General features: G+C 44.5%; 1 protein-coding gene across 1 annotated transcript in view; it reads right to left on the bottom strand.

Moving 5' to 3' along the window:
* The window catches only part of slc9a5 (solute carrier family 9 member A5), a 291,194-nt gene that overhangs the window by 153,001 nt on the left and 117,186 nt on the right, over positions 1-21,007 (bottom strand). Inside the window, exons 2-3 of the mRNA XM_041191673.1 lie at positions 8,824-9,126; positions 5,769-5,932 (exon numbers count right to left, since the gene is read on the bottom strand). Of these exons, the coding sequence (XP_041047607.1) occupies positions 5,769-5,932; positions 8,824-9,126 (467 nt within the window). The remainder of the gene's footprint in view (positions 1-5,768; positions 5,933-8,823; positions 9,127-21,007) is intronic.

Here is a 21,007-nt window from a genome sequence, read left to right as displayed (position 1 = left end):
TGCATTAATTAACTCCACGGAAACCATGATCCCATGAACGAAGACCTGTATTCTCTGATGATGCATGCCAATGGTCATGGGTGTGTAACCCCAGCACCAAACATGTGCATTTCACCAATACACCTTCAAATCACAGGGATCATTTCATCCTACCATCCAGTATGATGTCTCAGGCATCTCACCAGAACCAGGCTGCCCTCCAAACTCGCCAATGCCTATAAGCCTTGACCCCTGCGTGTCTAAGAGGGACAGCACTTGTTCCTCAAATGCGCTGAGGATCTCAGCCTCGTGACTCTGCCACCAGTGCAGGAGCACTTGTTGGCATTCTTAACTCGCTTCTCCTGAAAACATTAGACATAGAGTTGGTGTTAACACTCTCAAGTGCTCAAATGTCTCAGCAACATTATCAGATGAGAGCTTGGCCGACTGAAGGCTTCTCAGTTGGGTGAATGTCATCGTGTCAACCAACCACTGTCCAAAATAGAAGAAAGGTTTTACACACATGGAATGCTGGTAGATGTCATCAGGTCTGGCATCATCTGTGGAGAGAGAGAGAGGCTGAGTGAAACTTTCCAGTAAGCAGGACCCCTCTTCAGAGCTTGGAGGAATTGATCATTACTGCAAACGGCTCCCCATGTTTCCCTAGTCACGCATGATGACAGACCCGTTGACTTCTACCAGCATTGTCTGTTTTTTGTTCCGGCTTTGTACTTGCACAGTTTTCGGGCTGCCTGATTCATAACTGGTTGGAATGATCCATGGTGTGATTGAAGAGAGCTGTGCGCCTGTGCAAACATGCAACTGTAGATGAGCTGTGTATCTGGTACACCCGCTGGATTTGCTTTTAACGCCTGCCCTGTTTGTCAGTCAACCTTGCTGCTGACTGGCGGCAATTAGTGCATCATAGCATATGCTCACACGGCGAACCTAGAACTTGGAACGCCACTGATCTCTGGGTACGGAACCCGCTGTTGGCGTGTGGCTGTAAAATTTAGCCCTTAGTTTCAGTTTTAGGTGAATTGGGGTTGTTTACTTTAGTTTTGGTTTAGCATGCCTGTATGTGTTTACAAACAATGCTTGAATCTTTGACCCAGCTGAGAGGATTCTCGAAGCAAGAAAGCCCTGAGGTTGCTATGGAGAAAATTTCTGAGGGCGGAGCTATGCTCTAAAAGGAAAACTGGTGGATTTTGGGTTTTTTTAGAAAATAAGTAAGTGTAAGAGAAGCTGACCTGGAGGCTGCAGACATCCTTTCTGTTATATTTAACCAGAGAACTCAGTTCTATATGTTTAGAGAGGAAAAGAGGGAGTTCTAGAGAACTGGGTAGGAACAAGTAGCTCTGTAAAGAGAGGAGAAGTCCGGCCATGGAATAGACACCAATGGAGTGTCCATGTGTGTCATGACGTGTGACCATCAGTGATGCCTTATACTTGGACTTGCACTGGTAGGGATAAACCATAGATCTGAGCTGTGACCTGTACAACCTGTCCCAGCGGGAAAAAGGAACTGCCTTTCAGAGTATGAGCATGTTTAAAAACCTATCAGAGTGAAAGCCACATAAAACGATTGAGCTGGGCTAAATTTGTTGGATTGAGTTTAAGATGGAAGCTCATCTTGTTTAGAATCACTGGGTGGGAATTTCTAGCCCCGCCTGCTGCTGGGATTGTCCAGTCCCACTAAAAGTTAATGGCCTTTTGGTTGGGCCGCCGAATCTCCTGCGGTGGACCCTGCCATGATGGAATTGGAAAATCCCGGCCATTGGGCTGAATTTTTCCAGAATTGCACTAAGTGCAGTAGCGGGTGGGTAAAATGGAGTCCTACTCGCCAATGAAAATGGAGGGTTTTGACATCATATCTTCCTGAATCCCCCTCATTATTTATTCACTCTTGCGAAACACACTGTTTCCACGGTGGGTGGGCTCTCATTCATTCGCTCACCATCATCCGGCCATTGCATCACGCCGGCCGCCATCTTTAAAAGGCAACCGCCAGCAAAGTGCTCATCGCCACCAGCTCACCAATGCTGCCTGGGAGACATGGACAGCAAAGGCAAAAAGACTGCAGCCCCACGCCTCACCCCACCACCACCCCCCAACCCGCTTCAACAACGGCTCCCTCGAGTGACTGTTGGAAGCTGTGGAGGCCCAACAGGATGTGCTCTACTCCCGCTCAGGCCGCAGGATGGGTGGCAATGTCACCAACCCGGATTGGGAGGCGGTGGCAGCGATGGTCAGCATGAACACCCTGCAGCGGCAGACAGCCACCTAGTGCCGCAAGAGGATGAATGATCTCCTCCGTTCCACCTGGGTAAGTCACTCTTTTCCTCACTCCCAACTCACACACTCACAAACCCATCGCACATCCACAGGGCCCTCACTCACTGCCAGCGCAAGGGACATCACCATTCAATCTGTCACACTCACCTTCATTGTCCTCATCCCGTCCATGGGACCCAGCTGAGTCACCACCCACACAGGCCAGGCATACTTATCATCTGGCCAGGCAGGCATGCAGATGCACTCTCCCCATCTCTATCCATGCAGGACAAACTGGCTCACAACAGGAGGGAAAGGTCGCAGATAGGTGGAGGGATGCCGGAGATCAAAGATCTGACAGAATTCGAAAACAGAGCTATCCAGCTGGCCGGCAATGACTGGAACCGGTCCTGTGCTGACAGTAAGTTTGGTGCTGCTCTACCAAGTGAGGATCCAGCAGTGCAACATCCATCAGACAATCATGCTGTGAGTGATGTGTCCTCTTTCACAGGCCACTGCTGTGCACTAATTATCTCTCCTTGCTTTCGCAGACACATCTGCCAAACAGCCAACAGAGTCCATGACTCAGGGCCTCCAATCAAGCTCCGAAGAAGAGGTATCTGAAGATACCCTCCCTGAAGTCCCATCACAGCGCTCACCCACACCCTCCACCAGCACAGAGACATACACCTCGGTGGGACCTAGCTTTAGAGTAGCCTTGGGATCACAATCTGGTGAGTACATCGCACTTTCTGATCCACAGTAGGTGGAGACAGAGACTTCCCATGTCCCCGGTGCTCGGAGGACTGCTGGAGGCCAGAATGTTGCTGAGTCCAAGTCAGATGACGAGCCTCTGGACTCAGTCACTTCACAGTTGCTGGAGCTGCAAAGGCAAACTAGGGAACAACAGGAAGGGATGTCCGCTGCACTCCTCAGATTGCAAGGCACAATGGAAGAGTCCATCGTCTTCAGGCTGAGGTGATAGCGCCGGCATTGCAATGCACCGAGGTCAACATTGGCAGGATGGTGGCCGCCATGGAGACCTTGGTCCAAGACATCACTCTGTGGGCTTAACTCCATCACTGCTGCTGTAGTTGGCCTCCAATAGTGTGTACGCGAGATGGGCTAGGTGGCTTGATCTCACTCCAGCTACTCCTTCCGCTTATGGAGTCAGCCAGGGGCCCTTGGGCACCCATAGGGAGCAGGCGCGCGCTCCAGGGCAATCCACCCAGGTGACTCTGGGAGTAACTGGCCCATCTGACTCCCCTCTTCCTGTGACCTCAGCAGCTCCAGCTCCACAGGCCGAGGAAGGTGCCACTGCCACACAGCAGGACACCAAAAGTAGGCAGGGGCCCTCCAAGTCTCGGCCCTCCAGAGGATGCCTGCCAATCTCATCACAGACAGGGCATCACAGTCAGCAGGCTGCCTCCACCTCCACTGTGGATGTCCGGGGAGCACCAAGATGTAGCAGCAGGGTTAGGAAAGTTAAGCAGAATTAGTTGCACAGCCTGGGTACAGGTGTTAATCACTTGTACATAATATTCACTATTGTCAATAAATTCCCAAGAATGTCTCCCTGCCTGTGGCTCCTTGTTCTGATGAGCAGTGTTCTTGTTACTCAGATGTGAAACCTTTCTGCACAAGATAAAGGCAGGTGTCTCAGTCCAGGGCCTCTTCCCTGTGCTCTGTGCAGCTTCAGACCACAGTGATGGTCCAGCCTCACACTCCCTGGAAACATTACTAATGCCTGCACCTCGGCAGTGCTGATCATTGCTGCCAGAATGTAGTGGGCAGGTGCCACAGAGTTCTCTCACTCTCTCTGGTGCTTTCAGTACCTTTAAGGTGGGGCTGGCCCCCATCACACCAGCATCTGTGATCAGTGGTGCTGTGCACCAGCTCCTAAAAGGCTGAGGTGCTGAAGGCAGACACAGCATCAGATGTGTCTAAAATTTCATGGTTGCATCTCTGAGATGGCCCTGATCATGGAGCGCAAGCGAGCTGCCCTCATCCAGACAGGAGTCAGACGTTCTCAGAGGCTATGAGAAGATCTTTGGAGTGTCTTCACTGCATGTCATCATCATCCTCCTGCGATCGAGCGACTATTAGGACCTCCACTGCATCTCCAATACAGGAGCATTCTCCCAGACGGTATTGGCGCTGAGATGAGCCAGACTGGAGTCAAATGTACACAACTGTGATGTGAGAATCTACGGGGTCACCTCACTGCATGTCGTCATCATCCTCCACAAATCTTACAACTATGAGGGCCCCCCGAGTATGCCTGCCTCGTCTAGCCAGTGCAAGAGCCTCATCCCCGTTTTCATCACCACCGAGGACCACCTCACCCTCATCCCCGTTGGCATCCTCCTCATTGGAGGAGACCTCCAACTCCTCCATCTCCTCCTCAGCCAGCTCCTCATCCTGTTGCTGCGCCAGGTTGTAAAGGGCACGGCAGATGACGACGATGCATGACACCCTCTGTGGACTTTATTGCAGGGCTCCACCAGACCAGTCCAGGTACCAGAACCTTATCTTCAGCAGCCCGATGGTCAGTTCCACCAAGTTGCGAGCTGCTGCATGAGCCTCATTATAGCGTCACTCTGCTGCAGTCTGAGGTCACCATATGGGTGTCATCAGCCACGGCCTCTGCGGGTAGCCATTGTCCCCAAGGAGCCATCCCTGCAGCCTCTGTGGATCCTAGAAGACTGCAGGGATCTGCGAGCAACTCATGATGTAGGGTTCATGCACACTCATTATGACATCACTCTGCTGCAGTCTGAGGCCGCCACACAGGCATCATCAGCCATGGACTCTGCGGGTAGCCCTTGTCCCCAAGGAGCCAACCCTGGAAGACTGCAGAGATCCGCGAGTGTCTCAGGATATAGATGTCGTGCACGGTCCCTGGAAACTGTGCGCACACCTGCAGGATGCGTTTCTGGTGGTCACATACCAGCTGCACGTTCAGTGAGTGGAAGCCCTTGCGGTTGATGAAGTCCACTGAGTGCTCCTCCCATTATCTTATTTGCTCAGTGTATCTACTTAGTCATTGTTTGTGCTTGTTTTGTTCAAGTTTGTAAGGTAAAAATTTTTTTGGTATTTCAATTGAACCTTGGAGTCCTGCCACTTATTTCCTTACCCTGGGTGCTTCCATGTATTGTATTCGTTATGTTATTATGGTCTATCAAGCCAGATTCTAACAAGCATCCACCTTGGCCAGTATTCACATAACTGGGATCATAACAATGGTTAGGATATATATGTCCTGGTAGTAAACAAAGAACATAGAGGAGGCAGTAAGAGGGAATCCAAAGTTAAAGTCAGAGGTCCTGAGGTAGGTTAAAGCTCACTCAACTAGGGCGGAGTCAGCTTGGAACATTGACAAACTGATGCCTAGGTTTGAAGACAGGTGTGGAAGTTGTGTGAGTCCAGAAGTTATTTGAAAGGCAGAATAACACTAGTGAGTTTCTGTAGATTGCAAAGTGCAATATGTAAATATAAATTAAGTGTTTACTTACAACAGTTACGGCATCATTAAGAAGCGACTCTCCAAACACAATGATGAACAGAGTTTCATTAACATGGACTTCCTCAAACACAGCTATAACTGCCACTGGGTCCACAGCAGATATCAGACTCCCAAAAAGCAGGAAATCAAGCAAACCTGCTTTCACTTTAGGATCTGAAGAAAATGATCAAGATATTATTAGATAAAGTTACTTATACAATAAGTGATGGCACTTCACAAGGTATTCTACAATATCTCATCATTCAAATAGTTCAGTAATCCTGAGTGAATACAATTAGAGTTGCACAACCTCCCAGTTTGTCCCAGACCCTGCTACAAGAAACCTGGGAAAGATCTAGGGCTGTTTAACTTTTTTTTTAATTCATGGGATGTGGGCATCACTGGCTACGCCAGCATTTAATGCCCATCCCTAATTGCGCTTGCTCAGAAGGGCATTTAAGAGTCAACCAAATTGTTGTGAATCTGGAAGCACATGTAGACCAGACCATATTTATTAGTGAACCAGATGCATTTTTACCAATGGTTTCATGGTCATCATCAGATTTTTATTGAATTCAAATTTCACCATCTGCCATGGTGGGATTCAAACCCAGGTCTCCAGATCATTATCCCTCTGGAATGCTAGCCCAGTGACAATACCACTATGCCACCATCTTCCCTCAAGCATTGTTTAGTGTTAAACAGAAATCCAGCAAAAACATCCCACTTAAGAACAAGCTTCATATAGCTATTCTTCAATCTTAGCCATGTCTACAATTTTGGCTTGGCTATAATTCAAAGTAGGGGTAGAGTGCTGCATCTGTCTGTTCCCTTGCCTCAGCAGTGTGGTCCAGCTTCGATGCTAGTGCATTGTACCAAACAGGATTCTGTGCTAGTTATAATACCTGACTCTGGTTGAAGCACCAATATCAGTGGGAGAAATGCACATGAGGAGAAAATAATTTAAACTGTACATTAGAAATTGAAAGGGTTTTTAAAAAATCCTTAAGGAATAGTTTTACTTGTTTTACAAGGGCAAAATATTCTTTTGACAAAATGGATCATATAAAAAGTGCTTAGCCTGAATGATTCATGATTGAGTCATGTTACTATCTACACATATTACATCAAAGTCATCTCTGCGTTAAGCATAATTCAATCCCTGCACCCGCTGATGTAGTAAAGCAGTTCAATGTTTGCAACCAACAAACGTGCTGTCTGGATTGAACTTAATTAAATCAGCTAGCAGTTATGTCAATAAACAACATTCTAAAATGTTAAACTTCTTATAGCATGTTGGTGAACAAGGGGACTAAAAGTCAATCTTTACTCAGTTTTAGATTTATTCGCAAAGTGAGACATTACAAATGGTTGGCTCCTAACTCTCCAAGCCACCACCAGTGTCAAGTGTGCCATGAGTGTCCCCTACCTGTAGACATAAATTAATGTATGTGATTCACATAGAAGGTTGCCTGGTTTCATTTTATGACTGCTTTGAAATATTTTTTTTCTCTACCGACTCCTATATTTTAAGCCCAGTTGGGGATTTCATGCTGAAACTGGATTACAGGATTACAGGAGGAAGTTAAGGAAGTGGAATGAGTCTTTTGAATACCTCATGATTTTGAATACCTCTGTCAAATCTCTTCTCAAACTTCTCTTCTCTAAGGAGAACAACCACAGCTTCTATAATTTAAAGGGTGATTTTGCAACCCTGCATTCACCGTCGGTAGGCTATGGTTACAGCACAAAAGGGCTCCATTCAGACCACTGAGCAGGTGCCAGCTCTCTACTAGAGCAACATAGCTAGTCCCACTCCCCTATCCTTTCCCCTGAGCTCCGCAAAGTTTTTTTCCCCTTCAGGTGTGTATCCAACCCCCTTTTTAAAGTCACGGTTGAATCTACCTCTACCATTTCAAGTAGTGCATCCTAACCACTCACTGTGTATAAAGGTTTCTCCTCATGTGCATTTGGTTCTTTTGCCAATCATCTTAAATCTGTGTCCTCTGGTTCTCCATCCTTCCACCAATAGAAACTGTTTCTAGCTATTCTGTCTAGACTTCTTGTGATTTTGAATACCTCTGTCAAATCTCTTCTCAAACTTCTCTTCTCTAAGGAGAACAACCACAGCTTCTATAATCTATCCATATAATTGAAGTTCTCATCCCTAGAACCGTTATCATAAATCTTTTTCTGCACCCATTCTAAAGCCTGCACATCCCCGTAAAGCATGGTGCCCAGAATTGGACACAATAGTCCAGTTGAGGCTGAACCATTGTTTTATAAAGATTTGTCTTGACCTTATACAGTGGGAGAAGCAGGGCCACAAGACTACAGCTCTATATCCATCCCATGCCATTGTGTGTGCAGCTTCGCTGCTGAGGTCATTTTCACCTTCGATGATGGTGTAAAACGTTGAAATAAATGAAAAGGAAAACGGGGCAAAATGAAAAATGGGCGATATCACCTGTTTCACATGATTGCCAAGAGTTAAAACTAACCCCAAAGAGAGTAGGAGCGTGCAATCAAGCCTCAATTTTTTAATGTATCAAGATCAGGCAAAGGATCACCAAAATACAACTTCCAAAATTCTCATTGTACCTTTTTCAGGGCTCTTTATTATCAAAAACTAAATGAAGTAGTATTAATTGCAGCACAGTTCAGCATCTGCTAATAGAGCTCCTTCTTCAGTGGTTTGGTACAAACCCATCTGGCTGATACATTATTAAATACAAATGTTATGAATGGACCTGAATTGCAAGCTCAAATTGATAAGAAATACTGACAATTACTGTAGTAAAGGAACATGTATAAACTCATTTTATATACTGTAGTTGCACAACTCTGATTATAAACAGGCAAAATGATGGACTCAACCTCATAAAGCAGGTGAAAGAAAAGAGCCCGGCAGATTGGTCTGGAAAGACTCAAGCTGTTGGAACTATTAGCCCAGCTACTGTTTAAGGCTCTAATATTGCCCTTTGTGGGCAGTGCAGATCTCTACCAAAGTGTAAGTTGATCTGCAAAGGTAAAAATAGCAAAGGTCATACTGAAGTGCAACTTACCCATGAGGCCAGCTAGCTTGATGCCCCAAAGTGCTGTTCCAGTTGTAAATGAATTCCAGAGGGTGCCGATTACTGCATACATCAGAATTGCACCAAAGTTGTCAAAGAAGAGCCTGCTGGGCATGAAGTACCCCGAGTCTAGCACAATGGGTGGGAGAAGAAAGAGAAAGAAGGTATCTGGGTCCAGCTGGTACTCTGGTTTCTTGGCAGCTGCAAGGACAATACCCCCAAGGCCCAAACCCAGAAAGATCAGCAGACAGCTTTCTGGCACCACAGTCGTCACTTTGCTTGAGAGATGAAACACTGAAAATGAACACACAAGGAAAGATCAGTAGGCAATCTTTGTTGATTATAAACATAGCCATTTATAAATGCAAGTTGTAGTCATTACAGTCATATAATCTGAGAAGGTAGGAGATGTATTCTAAATCATTTTACTTGTGATGTTGTGAAAATTTCAATTTAAAAGTAACAATTTTAACAAGTATCAAAAGTATAACTACCTGATCCCTTTGGTGCTGTCCACAGAGAGTGGAGACAGTGGGATATGGGCATTGGTGGCACAGGACAAATAGGCCAAAAAGGAAGAGGGAGAAAAGTCATACTTGCAGGGAGACCAGAGGAGCTACACTGAGGGGACAAAAGTTAATGCTGTGGAGAGGAACAAGAAATAAAGCAGGTGAGGCCAAAGCTTGTAAGAAAAGGAAGATCTATGACAGTGAAGGTTGGTAAATTTTATATTTATGTTTTAGAACTCCTTAACATTTTGGGTGTTAATCCCATCTGTTTTTCCTATGGGCATTTATAGAGAGTAGATGAGAAAGCAGTATGCCCTCTGGTTTCAGCTTTGGCTCAATGGTAGCCAGTGACTACCTTGCTCAGTGCCTCTTGCCTGTGAGTCTAAAAGGCTGTGGGTTCAAACCCAACTTCAGAGACTTGAGCACATAATCTAAGCTAGTACTTCAGTGCAGAACTGAGGGAATGCTGGACTCTTGTAGGTGCCATTTTTTGGAGGAGATGTAAAATTGACATGCCCTCTCAAGTTCAGTATAAAAGTTCTCATAGAATTAGTTGAAGAGGAATAGGGGGTTCTCCTGGTGTTGTGCCCAATATTTATCCTTGGATCAACATCACTAAGATAGATTCTGTGATCGTGGATCTCATTGCAGTTTGTGGGAGCTTGTTGTGTGCCAAGTGGCTGTCATCACATTTCCCTACTTTACAACAGTGACTACATTTTGAAAGAGTACTTCACTGGCTGAAAAATTCTTTGGGATGTGAGGGTCCTTGAGAATGTGCAGAGTGGATTTGCCAGAATGGTTTCAGGGATTAGGGATTTTAGCTACAAGGCTAGGTTGGAGAAACTGGGATTGTCCTCCTTAGAGCTAAGGAAATTGAGGGGAGATTTGATAGAGGTGTACAAGATTATGACAGATTTAGATAGGTAGAAAAAGAAAAGTAGTTGCCATTAGCTGAAGGACTAGAGGACATAGATTTAAGGTTTTGGGCAAGAGTTAGAGAGGGGATGAGAGGAAGAACTTTTTTGTGCAGAAGGTGGTAATGACTTTCTGCCTACGAAGGTAGTGGAAGCAGAGATATGATTAACAATTTTGAAAGGAAACTAGGTGGGCTCTTTAGGGAAATACTTGCAGGAATATGAGGATGGAGCAGAGGAATGGGGCTGATTGGATTGCTTTGCAGTCAGCTAGCTTGGGCTCGATGGGCTGAATGGCCTCCTTTTGTACCACAATGACTCTCTGACTCATGAATCAATGATCTATGAATCTATGATTCATGACTCTATGAAAGGTACTATATCAATGCAAGTTCCTTTTTTACCTTTAAGTGAATCACATTGCTTTTGACCCTGATGGTGTAGAATATTCCTGTACTATGGGCACAGTTAAGGTGCAGAACATTCTATATGCAAAACTTTCAACTGTACAGATAAGGTCATAGTGGTAGGCAGATATGATAAAGATCTCCATTCACAAGGGAAATGATAACTCATAACTTTGACACTTGATAGCTAACAAGTTAGCCTCACTTGCAGACTCACACAATGTAGTTGTCAAGGTCTGGTTTGTGTATCAAGATAAGACTTGTGTGAAACATGTTGCTGGGCACTGGGCATTACTCAGTTAACATACAGGCTTTTCATCACACGCTCTGCCTTCAAATACAGCTCAGGCTGAAGGAACAAAACATTTCCTCCTTCCTTTTTAGTTTTATGGGTCTGATGCATAAGCAGTTTAGACAGGCTCAACCCAGCATTTAAATACAAAGGGAAAAAAGTAACATTAACTAAAATGGAAAACATATGGAGAAGAAAAGGACAATGGAAGGTGAGCAGGAAAGACATTTTTTTCTGTTTAACTTTATTTTACTCATTTAGGAATAATATCACAACAATTAAACTACTTCTGACAGTTAAGTAATAACACCCACTTTATATCAGATGATTCATTTAATAAACATCACCCTCTATTCTGAAAGCTCCAGTCTCAAACCATGTTTGAAGAGACATTTCAATATGGCCTATAATCCTTTTATTAATTTAAAGGAACATTGTTGTCTTGGTAGCAGAATTTTAATGTTAAACTTGCATGTCACTTTGACAGTCTGACAATGTTAATTGCCAATCTGACAATATTGTTGTATCACTGGTCATATCTGCCAGAGCTCCTGCTACTGATTGCTATGGAGTGACTCCTTCTAGAGATGAGATGACAGGTGAGGGGAGACGCAGGTTTAGCCATGATACGTCACTTACCCCAAAGTCAAATTGCTTGACAACATTGTCTCAACACATGTATTAAGAGTGCAGTTCCTATATTAGGAACAGCCAGTCACTTTGGTAAGGCACCATAAGGCAGTCAGCACTGCCTAATCCAAACTATTGCACCTTCAGGTCAGAAGAATGTTGAGGAGGGACCAAATTATAGCACATTTCCAGGTGACCAAAGGTGACTCTGAAGCAGATTTATTTTTACCCGCAAGTTCTTCGAGCAAGAGTGCACCCAACAGTGGTGATGTCCTTCCATTTATTGCAAGTTTAATGTCCCACTGGACAGCAGGTGTTTTATTTTCATACATAAAAAAGTAAATGTGACAAACCTGCAGCTTTGTGGGATTTTCCACAACATTACACAATTCTGAGACATGTTTGCTTTGTAACAATTTATCGTTTTCTTATTTGAATAGTCATTTAGTTCGATTGGGTTTACAGATTGAGTGACGCTTTCTCTTTACAAGCTCTATTCCTTTTGTTCTTCCTACTTGAAATGCTTCACAAAGGCAACAGTAAATAGTAGATTACAGTAATCCCACTTCATCCTTCAAGGAGAAACAGGGCAGCGAAGTACTCTGTGTCAGAAACTGAGAAATCAAATGAAGAAATTAAATCATTCAAACTATTACTAATCATAATGCTTTTTGCAAATATTAGGGCAGGTGACCAAAAGCTTAGTCAAAGAGGTAGGTCTTAAAGAGCGCCTTAAAGGAGGAGGAAGTCAGAGAGATAGAGTGGGAATTCCAGAGTTGGGCATTGTCAACTGAAGGCATAGCAACCACTAGAGAACGATTAAAATCAGGGATGTTCAAGAGGCCAGAATTGGCAGAGCTTAGATATCCCACAAGGCTGTAAGGCTTGAGAAGAGATAGGGAAGAGTGAGGCCATGGGGAGATTTGAAAACAAGGGTAAGAATTTTAAATCTCAAACAGAAAATATATGTCTGATAGTGTTGGTTGAAGGAGGAATATTGGTCAGGACCTCAGGAAAACTTTATGTTCCTTGTCAAAAAGCACCATGGAGTCTGTTTTGACTCTAAGAGCTGCACCCAATTCCAGTTGTTTCTTGGCGGGCAGGTTAGGTTAAAGTTGCCTCCAATGACCTTTCGATATGAAGATCTAAAATGTGAGGAATGCATCATCACTGCAGACAGGGGGCAGTATTCTTTAGCAGTTGGGCTGAAGTACATTCTACCCACTGTACTGGGTGTATTACGACGATTCATGACTGTAGCATCAAGTGGAATACAGAATAGAAACAAAATGGAAAATATTGAGTTACCAATTGTAGCTACCTCTCTCTACAACAACTGGACTTGTACTTAAAAGTACTTTTACATTTAAAAAAAGAACAGCTTATTTACGTTTGAAGAGTGACAACACATGCTGAATTAGTACCTGTGACTAAAGGGGTTATTCACTTTTCTGCCATTTTGCAGATTTAATTTGTTCAATCTCCTCAGCCTTTACAATGAATGGCAACATGCACTGGGCTATATAATACGTAATGTTTTCAAAAATAAAGCAACTTAATTTTTCTAAGGCTGTTTGTGCAGTAAGGAAGCTGTGAGAGTGAGAATTGCAGGTGTGTTTGCTCTTGAGATAACCTGCCACACACTTGGTCACATTTTGTATTGTCCCATGAAGTGAAGAGATACACGCATATAGAATTGTCCAGACTTAGGATCCAATTCTGTCTTCAACCTTTGGGAATGTTACTTAAAATCGAAGACAGGAAATGAAACATCTTTTCCTCACCATCAGGGTTTAATTATCTATTATGGTATGGTGCTGTTGGACTGCTGCAATGGCCTGTACCAAAGATGACCTAAAATCACTTTGCTAATGTTCCATTCTAAAGCACTGTTATCCTCCACGATATAGCTAAATACAAAAATTATGTTAAAAGCAAAATACTGCGGATGCTGGGAATCTGAAACAAAAACAGAAAATGCTAGATAAACTCAGCAGGTCTAACAGCATCTGTGGAGAGAAACAGAGTTAACATTTCAAGTTTGTATGTATGGACTCAAAACAAATTTTCTGTACAAAAATTATGTATTCACTTTTTATTTTATAAAATAGTTTATTTCTGCGCATTTATCTTATTTAAGAATTGTAATCAAATACTCCAGACCAGTTATGTCTGGTATATAAAAAGGGCTCTTGCCTTTCTTTAAGTGGGTCTAAGTTGTCATTTTAAGAAAAGGGAAAGAGATGGAAACCAAAATTGGAGTTGGATAAACAGCATCATTGAGGAGATTAATGAGGAGTGTACAGCAATAAAATTAGACACAATTCTTTACCATGGAAACGAATTTGCGTGAAGTGGATTTATCAGTCACACATCAGCATGGAATATATTGAATCTCAGCTCCCCACAGAAAAATCCTTCTAATGTCAAGAGTCAGCATATAAATGCAGAAATCATAATTAAGGATTATAAATACCACTCAATTATTTCAAGATAAAGACCTTTCAATGCAGTATTAACCCTCTGAGCACCCGAGGACATGTTTGCTCATCTGGATGCTATCGGACTGTGGGATCTAACAGGTTTGGACATGTTTTCTGTGTCACAGATCTAATCATGCAAGACTTCTGAACCTGGCTTTTGATTTCCTCTGGGAGAAACAAACAAATCAAAATAGCTTTTAACCAATGAAAACCCCTCAGTAAAAAATAACCAAAATAAGAGCAGAGAGAGGAAGAATAAAAGATGAGGAGTCCAAACTAAAAAAAAACAAGGTTAAAATTAGTGAAATGGAGCAATTTAATTAAAAAATCAGAGCAAAATTAAAGAGTGGATAAGAGAAAAGGAGGGAAAAGGGATAATATGTATAAAAGCTTAATGTTTGATTGTTTCAGGTTATTACAGTAGTAAAATTACTTCTGACATTTAAGTGGCTTTATTAACATGCTACTCATGAGGCAAAATTTATTTTATGAGTTATATTTACTGAAAGAAAAACCTCTTCCGAATAGAAGGGTTACAATTTAATTGTTCAGCATGCCCAATATTTTTTCAGCATCACATCTCAAAATAAGCTAAAACATTTTGAAATTTGAATCCTAGCTCCTAATGTGAATCAAGCACCCAGCTGAAGTACTGAAGATAGTCCTCCAAAGCACAAATGTGCACACACAAGCACAAAAGTACCATTTGTGAATGGTTTATCTCATTTTGACATAACATTGCAAATGGGATTGAATGTCTTATTGCTTGTATCATGCTTGATATACGTTTTAATCTCATCATCAAAATCTTTTGATATACTACTATCTGCAGGGCAGTTAAAACTGCTCCTCCCCTGAGCCAGCCTTCTGAAAGAAAGCAACAAAGCAGGCAGATATTCGACGGCAGACAGACTAATGGTCCTTACGCCTTGTGTTGGGAAATTAAGTAAACTGGACATTAAATAATCTTAAAATTAGAGTCAGAGCATTCAGGCATGAAATCAGGAAACAATTCTTCACTCAGTAGAAATCTGAAATTATCTTTGTCAAAGAATCAATGAACTTCGTCAATTGCAGCGGATAATTGGACTTTTCAAGACTGAAATAGATAGCTTTTTGTTAGATAAGGATATCCAGGAATATGGAGCAAAGGGAGGTAAATAAAACTGAGGAATAAATCAGCCGTGGTCTAAGGGAATTGCGGAATATACTCAGGGGACTAAATGGCCGACTCCTGTTCTTATGTTCTTAACCCAATCAGAGAGGTGAATAGAGATGTCATCTATCCACCTCCCTTCATTTAGGTACCAGTTTCCTTAGGTTTTACTTATTTGATAATCTGTGCTGAGACAAACAAGTGGTGAAGGTACCTGTAAACCATGACTCTATTAACACAATTTGAGAGCAATTTTTTTTAATCTATTTAAATCACTAGTCTGGGTGAGAAAACACTGACATACTGTCAGTTGGGCCAATTAGTACAGAGCAAAAAAATTCAGATCAGTGAGTGTGCTGATGGCAGCCTTCAAGTTAAAGACCATCTTCTGCAATGAAGGAGGAATGTGGCTCAGTCAATTCTCTGCAAAATGATAGAAAACCGAAGGCTTCTTTCATGCAATCACCAGAAAATGAATGTTGGAAACCAAGAAAGCAGCAAACCCCTTATGATTTCAATTTAAAGCTTAACCTCATGGATCAAATAAAGAAAACCTCTGGAATTACAGGCTAAATGGTCATTATGTTGAAAGGCCAGGGAAGGTGCTATCTCTACTAGAAATATGAAGGACAGGTTTCTAACTAGCTAACAGGTAATTAAAGGGATTGCAGTTCTTTCCTCTTACAATGGCACATTTTAATCAGAAAGATGTGTTAAATGCAAATTTTAAAGAAGTACTAGATGCGGTTGCTCTGACACCATTTTTAATGTTTCATGCTTACCAATGTGCTCTGCATTTCAATTAGAAAATGGAAACTGCTGAATTAATTGACGAATATCATTGTTATAGACAGGAGGGGTTAATTTAAATAAATGGGATAGATTTTGAACAGATCTAGCAACTCAAGACTGGGCATCCATGAGGCGCTGTGGGCCATCAGCAGTAGCAGAATTGTACTCGAACACAATCTGTAACTTCATGGCCAGCATGTCCCCCACTCTACCATTACCATCAAGTCAGGGGGTCAACCCTGGTTCAATGAAGAGTGCAGGAGGGCATGCCAGAAGCAGCACCAGGCATACCTAAGAATGAGTTGTCAACCTGGTGAAGCTATAACACTGGACTACTTGAGTTCCAAACAGCATAAGCAGCAAGTGATAGACAGAACTAAGCGATCCCACAACGAACAGATCAGATCTAAGCTCTACAGTCCTGCCACATTCAGTCATGAATGGTAGTGGCCTACTAAACAACTCACTGGAGGAGGAGGCTCCACAAACATCCCTATCAGCAATGATGAGGGAGCCCAGCACATCAGTGCAAAAGATAAGGCTGGAGCATTTGCTACAATCTTCAGCTAGAAGTGCCGAATGGATGATCCATCTCGGCCTCCTCTGGAGGTCCTCGGCATCACAGATGCCAGACAGCCAATTCAATTCACTCCACGTGATATCAAGAAATGGCTGAAGGCACTGGATATGGGCCCTGACAATATTCCAGCAACAGTACTGAAAACTTGTGCTCCAGAACTTGCCGTGCCCCTAGCCAAGCTGTTCCAGTACAGCTACAATACTGGCATCTACCCGGCTATGTGGAAAATTGCCCAGGTAGCAGGACAAAAAGGACATATCCAACCCAACCAAATACCACCCCATTAGTCAACTCTCAATTATCAGTAACGTAATGGAAGGGGTCATCAATAGTGTTATCAAGCGCCAGGGTTCTGCCAGGGCCACTCAGCTCCTGACCTCATTACAGCCTTGGTTCAAACATGGGCAAAAGAGTTGAATTCCTGAGCTGAGGTGAGAGTGACTGCCCTTGACATCATGGCTGCATTTGACCGAGTGTGGCAACAAGGAGCCCTAGTAAAACTGAAGTCAATGGAAATCAGGGGGGAAACTCTCCACTGGTTGGAATCATACCTAACACAAAGGGAGATGATTGTGGTCAAGTCATCTCAGCTCCAGGACATCACTGCAGGAGTTCCTCATGGTAGTGTCCTTGGCCCAACAATTTCAGCTGTTTCATCAATGACCTTTCTTCCATCATAAGGTCAGAAGTGGGGATGTTTACTGATGATTGCACGATGTTCAGCACAATTCGTGACTCCTCAGATATTGAAGCAGCCCATGTCCAAATGCAGCAAGACCTGGGCAATATCCAAGCTTAGGTTGACAAGTGGCAAGTAACACTGACGTCACACAAGTGCCAGGCAATGGCCATCTCCAACAAGAGAGGTTCTAACCATCACCCCTTGATGTTCAATGGCATTACCATCACTGAATCTCCCACTATCAACATCCTGGGGGTTACCATTGACCAGAAACTGAACTGGGCTAGCCATATAAATACTGTAGCTACAAGTGCAGGTCAGAGGCTAGGAATCCTGCGATGAGGAACTCACCTCCTGACTCCTCAAAACCTGTCCTCACAGACTGATGATCTCCCTTGGCCAGGGCCCGGCCTTAGAAATGTAAAGGGCCTTTGTACAATTCCTTGGGATTTGATCTCTGCAGTCACAGTGGCATTAGCACCTCTTTTGAGATAATGGGGTTGCTGCTGTTCTGAAGGACAGAAATTCCTTTTGAGTCATAACCATATATAAAATATAGAATGAGGTCTTAGCACCCGACACCATATATATATATTTTACAAAAAGATAGGCTGAGATTTCCTGTACCCACTGGAGTCAGGCGTGTTCAGTGGTATGGTGTCATGGAAATATAATAATTTTCATAATATTATTGTGCTTTATTGTAAAGGTAGGTTAACAGTGGGGTTTGGATTAGTTTCTGTGTGTTGTTGTGTGTGGGGGTTCTAATTGAATTGCAGACAGCTTGTCTGGAGCTTTTGAGTTATCAATAGAGAAGCTAGGTTTGAAATGCTAAATACATAAACATGGCTGAAGTTTAAGGATGTGAGGTGTAAGGAACGTTTGCATTTTTAGATAAACCAGCGTCGTGAATCTCAAAGAGATGGCAAGATGTTACACCTAGCCATAGGAAGCTAAGCCAAACAGTGTGTTTATTTTTCCCGAAGGTTACTGATAATATGAGTACCATGGAAAATTTATATTATGGAAAAAATAAAGGTGCAAGGACATATTGGAACAATTGGATTTACATTAAAAAGGGTGAAACATGTATAAAGGAGATGAGGTTATGTGTAAGGAGAAGGAATTCTAAGATCTAACAAGTGTGAAAAGCCTCCAGCTTCCATGCGCCAAGCTGTTGTCTACAGGAACCGAAGCTAAGAGAATTCACTTTGAATATCACTGTCCAGGGTATTGTGTTCTTTGCCTGGGTCTATTGAAATCTATGTTGTTTTACTGTTGCTTTAACGGAGGTATAACTGGGAGTCAGATTAATTAGGGGAGCTAGGAGTTATCATAGTAGTAATTTGTAGACCCATGTATGAACTTAAAATCATTTCTTATATTAATAAATGTTTAGATTTGTAAAAACCTCTAAGTCTTGGTGGGCTCATTACTACTGAATTCAAGGCACACATCTCGAAATAAAGTACAAATTGCAAACAGTTGTGCCAGGTGTTTCAAGTTTCCCTCTGGGATTTGAGCAACTTAGCATTTACCATCCACTGTGCCATAACAAAGGCAAGAGGGCCAAAATTCGGTTTCACGACATCATGAAACCAGTTTGCAATGGTGCGCTCAGCCTGTTGATGGCAGGCCGTGTTCCCCACCGTTGGACGTCAGGAACCTCATTGTAATACATCAGCATATCATTATAAGGCCAGCCCACCGCACTCATTCCCCCACAGCTGGATCATCTGCCCATATTGGTGGGAAAACACACTGGTGCAGAACAAGTCTTGACAATTGTAATGTGCAGAAGTCAGGACTTACCACCAGGGCCTTGCTCACATTGCAGACAGCCAAGGAGCAGAAGGTGCTGGAGCCCGACACCAACGGGAGCCTGGAGGGACATCCATGGCATGCTGGGTGGATTCTCATGGGCATGGCGCCACTGAGAAGCAGCTCACAGAAGTTGGAAAGTCACCATTGATGCTCAAAACGGATGATGGTCGAGGGGGTGGAAGAGAAAGGTCTAGGATCGGCTGGGAGAGGAGGAGGTGCCCGGAGAGGGGGGGGTGGTGAAGTTGGGAGGGGGAAAGGTGTTGGGCAGTGAGGTTTGGAGGGAGGGAATGAAGGTGTCAGGCGGTGGGGTCGGGGCAGGGGGATGAAGATATCGGGGGGGTGAGGTTGGGAGGGGGGGAATGAAGTTGTTGGGGGGTGAGGTTGGGAGCAGGGGAGGGAGCATGGGGGAGGAGGAGGTAACGGGGGAGAAGATGGCAACTGGTGAGGTAGTGTAAGAGGGGTGGAAGGTGGAAGGAGTTCAGAGGGAATGAGTGCAGAGAGGGGAAGGAGTGCAGCGGGAAGAAGGAGTGTGGAGAGAGGAAGGAGTCTGGGGGGAGGAAGGAGTGCAGAGAGGGAAGGATGGAGGAAATCGTCGGGAAGGAGGAAGAAGTGAAGCTGGAGGAAGAATTGAAGGTGTCTGAGGGAGTCGGGAAGGGGGAAGCAGTAAGGCCAGAGGAAGGAGGGAGGCTGGAGGCTGAATGAAGGAGTTGGGAGGGGGGAAGGACTATAGGTGGCAGAAGAAGTAAGGGTGTCTGAGGGAGTCAGGAAGGGGAGAGACTAAGGAGACTAAAGAGAGGGGAAGGGCTTCCTGGGGGCAAGGGGAAGGAGTCCAGAGGGTGGAAGGTATTCCGGGGAGGAAGGGGTCTGCCGGGAGTGGGGGGGGGGGGGGGGGGGGGGGGGGGGGGTGGGGATGTGCATGGGAGGGGTCTGATGGTTCCATGACTGCTTCCTGAGGAACGATTGAGTCTGGGTGTGGTTTGAGGGAATGGTGAGAATGACTGAGGGCAGAGTGAGGCGGTAGGGTGGGAGGGTGACAGTTCGACGGTAGCAGTAGAAGGGACATGGAGGATGGTTGGTGGGGGCTTGGAGGCAGACAAGGATCCTGTGGCAGCGAAGGAGGCGGCCATGGAGGTTAATGTGGATGGGGTGGGATCTTCGGGAAGGAAGGGAACTTGCACGTTCACCTGGACATCCCCAAAGGAAAAAGGTTGTGGCTGATAGGTCATGGGGGGGAGGTGGAAGGTGATGCCAGGGGTGTCAACTGTGATATGGGAAAGGAAATAGGTGACCGGGGAAGGGGAAAAGACAGGGGAGCGCACTAAAAACCAAGTCCAGACCAAATCGAAAGTAAAACGACAGTCGTGGCAGGTGAGATCAGGTGCAGCATGGGTGTGTGATCAGTGGGTGGGTGAAGATTCAGGTCAGCTCAGATGGCCAACTGAAAGTGAACCCCAGCAGGCAGCATTCAAAATGCTCAGGACATTGAGGTGAGCATGATACATGAAGGATCCGCGTGCGTGGAAGAGTGCTTGCACGAGGCTCCGAAAGCCCCTGCCACACACACAACTCTCCCTCCAGAATCACTCATGGGCCAGCTTCTCCCTCTGTGGTGATAGAGGATGAGGTTGAGGGGGTCACTGGCAAAGGGGAACTCAGAGAGTGAGGACAGACTCTGAGAGTCCCGAGTGGATGACCCAGGGGAATCCAGCTGCTCCTCCTCATTTCAGGTGCCAGGGAGCTCTGGCCTGCCTCCTTGAGGGGAAGGAGCACCTAGAGGGACGTCAAGGTGCCCCATTTCCCTCTCACATTGCCACTGCAGGAACTCACACATGGCTACGGAGATAGAGTGCAAGTCTGCGCGCATCTCCATGTTCTGCTGGACCAGGGTCTCCATGACGTCTGT

This window comes from Carcharodon carcharias, chromosome 7 (assembly GCF_017639515.1).
Source record: "Carcharodon carcharias isolate sCarCar2 chromosome 7, sCarCar2.pri, whole genome shotgun sequence".
NCBI lineage: Eukaryota > Metazoa > Chordata > Chondrichthyes > Lamniformes > Lamnidae > Carcharodon > Carcharodon carcharias.
The sequence above is the reverse complement of the archived record's forward strand: the minus strand, read 5'-3'. Positions and strand labels throughout refer to the sequence as shown.